Raw genomic sequence first — 7,577 nt, 5'->3', positions numbered from 1 at the left:
GACACTGTGTGTGTGTTTAAAATAACAGCTGAGGGTCCAGGTCCTTCATTTAAGTGAAGATGTAAACCACAAAGCTCTGAGGTCTCAAGCTGGTGGGGGGATAAGAAGTGAACAGAGTGCTGGAGGTAAAACAGATGGAATGGAAATATGTGGACTGAGGGAAGGTGAGGAGGCCAGGAAAAACTGTTCAGTACCTGATGAGCTCTTTTGAGCAGCCCAGTTCCTAACACTGCCCTCTGGGGCTTCGGGTAACTTTTGCTTTGAACTTAAATTGAATTTGGTGGTGGGGTGAGGTGGGTGGAAAGGTGGTGTGTTTGAAGGAGAGCTGTCTCAGCCATGTTTCTCTCTTTTCCTGAAGGCCTCTGTTGGCCGGCAGAGCCCCAGGGTGGTTCCATACCCAGCCCGTGGCCTATGTCCTGGAGAGCCCTCCCTTCAGAGCACTGCAGGTACCTCCAGCCTCACCTCCCTCTGCCTCTTGCTCTGCTTTCCAGAGGAAACAAAGCTTCTGTGATCATTTCCCTGCTCCTTGCAACATCTCCCCAGCCTGTTGGTTGGTTCCCGTGCTGTTTGACAGAGGAGGAAAGGCTTAAAGATGCCAAAGCTCCTACAGGTGTCCATTTGGCCATTCTTCTTGAGTAAGGGGAGATTACTTTGAGTAAGGGGTGATTACCCTTTTCCCCCCCATTTTTCCTCATTTTTATTGATGTATCCCAAGATCCCTTCCCAGATTTCACAGGATTTATCCTCAAATGTGGTCATGGCAGGTAAGGCCCTGGCCAAGGTGCAGTGGCACTGGCAGCAATCCCAGAAAAGCATCACATGGGGCTGTGTGGAGGGAGAAGGGAGAGAGGGAAATCCATGAAAGTAGGAGATAAAAATTTGGCCATTCTTGAGTAAGGGATGATGACCCTAAAAATGCCCCCAGGTGAAGGAAAGGCTACAGTGTATGCACCCATGTTGTGAGAATCCAGTGAGGAATGAGACACAAATACTCAGAAAAACTTCAGATTCAGTTTCCAGTCAGTTGTGGGATTCAAATGTGCACAGAACCTTTGTGCTGATGAAGTGACTGCTGCCAGTTGTGATCTCTGTTCTGCCTAATCTCTTCCTCTGCCTTATCATGTCTGCACACACACAAGAAGGGATCATCCCTGGCTTTGTTGTTGCATCTCAAGATGTGTTCCAAGTGTCCAACTCCTTCTGATCCCTGCAGTTGTGTCAATGGGCTCAGCTGATCATCGACTGAACCTGGCAGAGATCCTTTCCCAGAACTATGGTGTGAGGGAAGAAAGGGAGGAGGATGATACTCAGGAGAAGCAGAAATCTTTAGAAGAGCTGGAGAAGAGTTTCAGTGCCTCTCAGGTAAAGGCAGCAGGGGAGGGGAAGGGAAATTACCTGGAGGATTTGGTTGTTTGCTGTGTGAAGCCCTGACTGCAGCTGTGGGTGGTCTCAGTGGAACACAAATTATTCTTGGTGACAGGGAGTGACTCTTCAGGCCAGGCACAAGGCAGGTACAGGGATTTGCTGCTCCCCTTCCTCTGCTTAAATACACTTGTGCTCTCTGGCATCTGTCACCTGTTTAAAAACTAGAATAAAAGATAAAGATATTTTTAAAATGCTTTGGGGTGAAATGTGACCGTGTTCACAGGGGTCTTATGTTGAGGGAAGAGATGAGGATCTAACTCCATATTTCAGAAGGCTTGATTTATTATTTTATGATATATATTACATTAAAACTGTACTAAAAGAATAGAAGAAAAGGTTCTCATCAGAAGGCTAGCTAAACTAAGAATAGAAAGGAACGATAACAAAGGTTTGTGGCTCGGACAGAGAGTCTGAAACAGTTGGGCTGTGATTGGCTATTAATTCCAAACATCCATGAGGCCAATCACAGATGCACCTGTTGCATTCCACAGCAGCAGACAATCATTGTTTACGTTTTGTTCCTGAGGCCTCTCAGCTTTTCAGGAGGAAAAAAACCTTGGGAAAGGATTGTTCATAAAAAGATGTCTGTGACAGTGAAAGTTCCTGGCTTTTCCATACCTTTGAGAGGCACAGGTTACAGTGGGTCTGAGGCTGCTCAGAGCCCCCAGAGGAGCTGAGCTGCCCTGTCTGTGTTCCAGCCGGTGTGGTGCTCTTGTGGTTGTTCTCTTCCTGATGCAGCTTTGTCCTCCTCTTGCTCAGAGCAGTGAAATGCCATTTGAGGAGCTGCTTGCACTCTATGGCTATGAGGCATCAGATCCCATCTCGGAGCAGGACAGTGAGAGCAATGACATCACTCCCAACCTCCCTGACATGACTCTGGATAAGGTGAGAGCAGCTCTCTGCCTGCCTGGCTGCACGTGGGGTTGAGGTTCCCCTCATTTCAGAGGGGTTGGAGGGGGCCTGCCTTGTTCTGGGGTACATCAGGTGCAGAAATAAGAGTGTGAAGTGTTGAGAGGAGAAGGGACAAAGGATATCTGTTTCAAAATGTAGAAGCTGTATGGAGCATTGGGTACAAGTATTTGTACATTGATGGGGGTGTGTCAAGAGCCAGGGAAAGTTTGTATCTTCAAAGTTTGTATGAAGCCATGGCTCCCCTTGTTCTAGCTCAAGTCTGTAGAAAGTGGGTTTTTTTTTGGGGGGGGGGGTTGGGGTTTTTGTTCTTTCTTTCTCCTTCAGGATTTTTGAGTTATTTGCTGTGAGTGCAGCTCTACAGAAGGGGATGCTTGCTCATACTGTCTGGCTTCCATAGGAAGCCACTCATGACACTTGTTAAAGTGCTTCTAGGGAAAATAGTCTGGGTGTGGTGGGAGTGTGAGAGAGAATCTGTCTTTGGACAAGCTGTGGGAGGGTGAAGAGCTCTGTGGATGTGACCACTGCTGGCCAAAAAATGCTTTTACTCTAGGCCTCACTCCCCATGGTATATTTTTTTAAAATTTAAAAATATTTTTCGCTTTCTTGTTGTTGTTAAAAGGAACAAATAGCGAAGGATTTGCTTTCAGGGGAAGAAGAGGAGGAGACACAATCTTCAGCTGATGATCTGACTCCATCCGTCACATCCCACGATGCTTCGGACTTATTCCCAAACCAGCCTGGCTGTATGTGTCACTAGTTCCTAAGTAGCTGCTGTTCACTTTTACATATGATGTGCAGGGGAGGGTGAGAATGCTTCTCTTAATTTTGTCAGTCTCCTGACATCAGATTTTCCACTTTTCCTCCTAGGGACTGTCTGCATGGCAGAGGCGTTACCGGGCTTTGGGTAGGACAGGACAGAGCGTTGATGAGCAGTGGGATGAGGGGAGAATTTTCTCAAAATACTGAGAGAGAGAGAGTGGGAATTGTTTTGCTGCCTGCTGTAGTTGCAGTCTGAAAGATCAGTACCTCATCTGACACCTCTACAAGTGAATAAATTCAGTAGTAGTAATGGAGTGATGTATTGTGGCAGTTCCTAAATGTTGGAATATGTGGGAAGCCAGAGCACGTGACAGGGACTCTGCATGAAGTGATGTTATTTCTTCTGCTGTCTTGCAATAATAAGGAGTCTGAGCTTCCCCAAGTTGGCCATCAATGTGGCAAGTGTCCAAATTCTTTTACTTAAAGTGAGAAAATTAAAATACAGGTAAGTTGTCACTGTAGACCATGCTGAAAGGGACTTTAGGACAGAAAATGAAGGGAAGGAGAGGGAACGTAAAGGAATAGAATAAAAAATTCCTAACAACAGATCTTTTCCTTTCCCACAAAGCAAACAGCTTCCTTGCTGATGAAGACAAAGAGCCATGTTCATCACCATGTGCTTCCTCCATGGCTGAGGACTCAGAGGTGGATTCCATCCCATCCAATGAGTGTAAGAAGGTAAATGACCTGAGTGCATTGGGACAGGGGACTCCTGAATTTGAAAAATTCATGACACCAAAGCACTGTGTTATTTCCCCAATTGGCTTCTTGATGCCTTGCATTTTGTAGGTGGCAGTGGCAGATGTGGGTTACAAGAGGGGTTTTTTATACAATCTTGAAATTATCTTCTGATAAGGGAAGTCTGCTGTGCCTTGGTAAATTAAATCTGCAGCCTGTAGCCCTATAAAGGTGAAATGCTGTGCAGTATTCCCAGCAGGATTTACTGAGGGGGAACCATCTTTCTAAAGAGAGGAGCAGGCTTCCAAATTCATCCTGGCTGTGAAGGTTGCAGGAGAACCTCTGCATTGCTTTATTTCCACCCTTAGCTGCTTGTCATGGATCCTTTACATTAAAACTATGTAAATGCTGAAGGTCCCCACAGAATCATCTGGTTGGTAATAAATCTTCTTAGTGACCCTATAAAATAGTCAGGCTTCACCAGAAACAACAGTGACAGAGGGGGCTACCAGTAAATAAATCAGCCTTATAGTGGTGTAGTCCCTAAATCATGAAGTGCAGCCTGTGTGGAGCCTTTCCCATTTCAGTTTTCTCACCTCTCTCTTGTGGGATTTCAGGAGATCATGGTTGGACCTCAGTACCAGGCCACTGTTCCCATCCTCCGTTTAAACAGGCACAGGCAAAAAGGTAAGGCAGCCTCTTCTTTGTGCCTGGGCTGGGGTAGGGCTGCTGGCAGGGGGTTCTGATGGGCTCTGGATCTCCAGTCCTGCTCTGGATCTCCAGGTTTGGCAACTTTCAGTGCTGACATTCAGATTTAGTGCCTGAAACAAGCCTGAGTTAATAGAGATGGGAGCACAGGGACAGAATTGGTGAAGCTCGCTGAGAACTGGGTTGGTGTGACAGGTTTGCAGGAGGGGGTCTCAGCTGTAGCCAAAGAGAAGGAGCACCCATCTGGGGGTGCTCTGATTTATTCTGACATCTTCCTTAAGTAGTGAGCACCTCCAGTGCTCCCTGGAGGTGATCTGTTTCTGATTTTGGGATGTCTGCAGAGTAGACGGAGGTGCCTTGATTTGCAGATTGTGTCCCATAATAAGTGCAGTATGAGTGCCAGCTTGTTGAGCTTCTGGACAAGAAAGCTAAAACAGTCTTTATTTGCCAGGATTAATTAATCAAAACAGCAATCTTTGAGAATATGATAACAAAAACTTTTGTCAGCCAACCTTTCTGAAACAATGGAAGCAAGCTGAGCCCGTGCCAAAGGCCCTAAAAGAGATATAAAGAGCTTATCTGCCTCCAAAATCGGGAGGGAACATGCAGTGCCTTGAGAGATGTTTGTCATCTCTGGTGCCAAATTGGAGCACCAAGCAAAGATTTCCTCCCTCCTCTGTCTCCCCCATGCATGTCCATGCAGACCACTTCTCAAAAAGCAGCAGAATTCTCTGTTTGATTATCTTATTTCAGTGCTTTTTCTGTTAGCCTATGAGAATGAAGATCAGCTGCTTTGGGACCCAAACATCCTCCCTGAGAGGGAGGTGGAAGAGTTCCTGTACCGAGCTGTGAAGCGGCAGTGGGACGAGCTGGCTGGCAGCAGCCTGCCAGAGGGAGAGGTGGTCAAAGACAACGAGCAGGTGAGCTCAGGGCTTCCTGCAGCCCCCACAGACCCAGCTGGTGCTGGCCCAACAGTGCCACATTCCCTACAGAGGGCAGAATGAGGTCAAACTGCAGCAATCCTGATGGATAAGCGAGGGTGTGAAATATGGGTCTCCTCCAGCCAGGTCTCAATAACCTTTTTGAGATTTATTTCACACCCAAGATAGTTCAGCTACTTTAGAAGGCATAAAATCAACAGGATGGGTTCTGTGGTGGTGTTGGAAACAAAAAGGTTTTAATAAAAGGCAAAATAACAAAACTCTTTACAGAGAAAAACCAAGCCAGGGCAAGAGGTTCTTGCTCCTGGTAAAAATCCTCACAAAAGCCATTAGTTTCTTTGATCTCTTCTTTTTCTAATAAGTTGCTTAGGAGGAACTTTTTGGCTTCTGTCTAGTTGAAGTCCCCCAAGTCCTATGAGATATCTTTTCACCTAATTGAAGAGAGAAACTTCTGAGCTTATTTCCTTTTTAAGGGGACAAAGGATAGTTTTGTCACTCCATCAACAAGGGGCACATTCCTGTAAGGCTGTGTGCCCAGCTGTGCTCTGGAGTGGTTGGTTACTCTCCCTTTGGGAAGACTGGGAAAGTCAGCAGATCAACCATTTCAGAGCAGCTGTGTTTACTTCAAGCTAGCCAGGTTAGATTCTGGTGGGATTGCATCTGTTGAGTGCCAGGATTTGTAATCCAATGCATTAAAAAGTGGGGTAATCTCTGCTGGTGGTCAAACTGGGGTTAGCAGCAAGGTGGCTGCTGGGAAATGGAAATTTTATGAGATAAATGTGAGTCATGAGCAGGCTGGTTTGTGGTGTGTTGCTCAGGTAGGTGCTGTGAGTGATTTCCTCCTGTTCCCCAGGCTTTGTATGAGCTGGTGAAATGCAACTTCAATGCAGAAGAGGCACTGAGGAGGTTACGGTTCAACGTGAAGGTTATCAGAGGTGAGGACCCCCCTTTTTTGGGTTCATTATGGCACATGAAACTCTTTCTAGATTCTTTCCATCTCCCCCAACTCTTTCTTTCCATCTCCCCCAACTCTTTCTTTCCATCTCCCCCAACACTTTCTTTCTTCTACAGATGAGCTTTGTGCCTGGAGCGAGGAAGAATGTAGAAATTTTGAACATGGCTTTAGGGTCCATGGGAAAAACTTTCACCTTATCCAAGCCAACAAGGTAAGGCTGCTCCCCCCAGGTGAGGAGCAGGGGAAGGAGGAAGGTGCTTGGGCACCACAGGTGTGTTTTGGGCCTGGGCTGACACAGGGAGTTCAGGATGGCCGAGTTCCAATCCCAGGCTTTGTGTTGACTCATGCCAGCAGGTGATGGGCTGTTCACTGCCCTGCTCTGCCTTATTTTCCAGGTGGGAGAAGTCACAAACACCACTGACCTGCATGAGTGATGTCAGTTAATTACTGATTAGCCCTTTCTGGAGTCTCAAAAGTTCTTTCCAAACTCTCAGCCCTTGCAGTACTTCTGTGAATGAGTGAGTTGAGCATGTGGATGTTTCGTAAAGTCCCCTGGGGTCCTCTAGAATGGCAGATGCTGTTGTAGGGAGAGCTGGGCCCCGGGACATGCTGCTGTGCTGGGAGTTGGCAGAACCAGAGAGTCCAGTTCTACCACTGGTTAATTGTAGGCATGTTGACGCTGGCCAGTGACAATGGATGCAGGTTTGCTCTCTCTGCTAAGTGTGCTGCTGCTGGAAGCACAGGAAAGTCCTGCACGAGTGTGTGTGGCCCACAGGGGTCTGTGCCAGCAGCTGTGTGCTGTGGGGAGTTCTTTCTCTGGCCACCTCGGAAACCTCAGTACGTGCTTCTGTTCTGCAGCAATGTGTCCATAGCAATGTAAATCACTGTAATGCACTTCTAATTTTCTGTGCTGGTTAAATGGGAAAATAGCTCCTTGCTCCAGGAGATGCAAGGGATGGGGGTGGCTGTCCTGACTGGGATGTTTCTCCTCAGGTCCGCACGCGGTCGGTGGGCGAGTGCGTGGAGTATTATTACATGTGGAAAAAATCAGAACGTTATGACTACTTCACTCAGCAGACTCGTCTAGGAAGGAAGAAGTACGTCCTCCACCCTGGAGCCACGTGCGTGGAATATTCTCA

At 47.0% G+C, this 7,577-nt stretch overlaps 1 protein-coding gene across 4 annotated transcripts in view; it reads left to right on the top strand.

Annotated features, from left to right (window-relative positions):
- The first annotated feature begins 352 nt into the window (after positions 1–352).
- Positions 353–7,577, top strand: part of MIER2 (MIER family member 2) — an 11,774-nt gene continuing 4,549 nt past the window's right edge. Inside the window, exons 1-10 of one of the 4 annotated variants that reach the window (XM_005428535.2) lie at positions 353–446; positions 1,214–1,362; positions 2,185–2,310; positions 2,957–3,080; positions 3,725–3,834; positions 4,452–4,521; positions 5,311–5,462; positions 6,337–6,418; positions 6,555–6,649; positions 7,432–7,559. In XM_005428535.2, the coding sequence (XP_005428592.1) occupies positions 1,222–1,362; positions 2,185–2,310; positions 2,957–3,080; positions 3,725–3,834; positions 4,452–4,521; positions 5,311–5,462; positions 6,337–6,418; positions 6,555–6,649; positions 7,432–7,559 (1,028 nt within the window). In that variant the 5' untranslated portion in view covers positions 353–446; positions 1,214–1,221. Of the gene's footprint in view, positions 447–1,213; positions 1,363–2,184; positions 2,311–2,956; positions 3,081–3,724; positions 3,835–4,451; positions 4,522–5,295; positions 5,463–6,336; positions 6,419–6,554; positions 6,650–7,431; positions 7,560–7,577 lie in introns of all 4 variants that reach the window. The other 3 variants (XM_031063289.1, XM_031063288.1, XM_031063287.1) reach the window with 3 other exon arrangements.

Source organism: Geospiza fortis, unplaced genomic scaffold (assembly GCF_000277835.1).
Source record: "Geospiza fortis unplaced genomic scaffold, GeoFor_1.0 scaffold241, whole genome shotgun sequence".
NCBI lineage: Eukaryota > Metazoa > Chordata > Aves > Passeriformes > Thraupidae > Geospiza > Geospiza fortis.
This window is presented reverse-complemented; position numbering and strand designations above follow the sequence as displayed.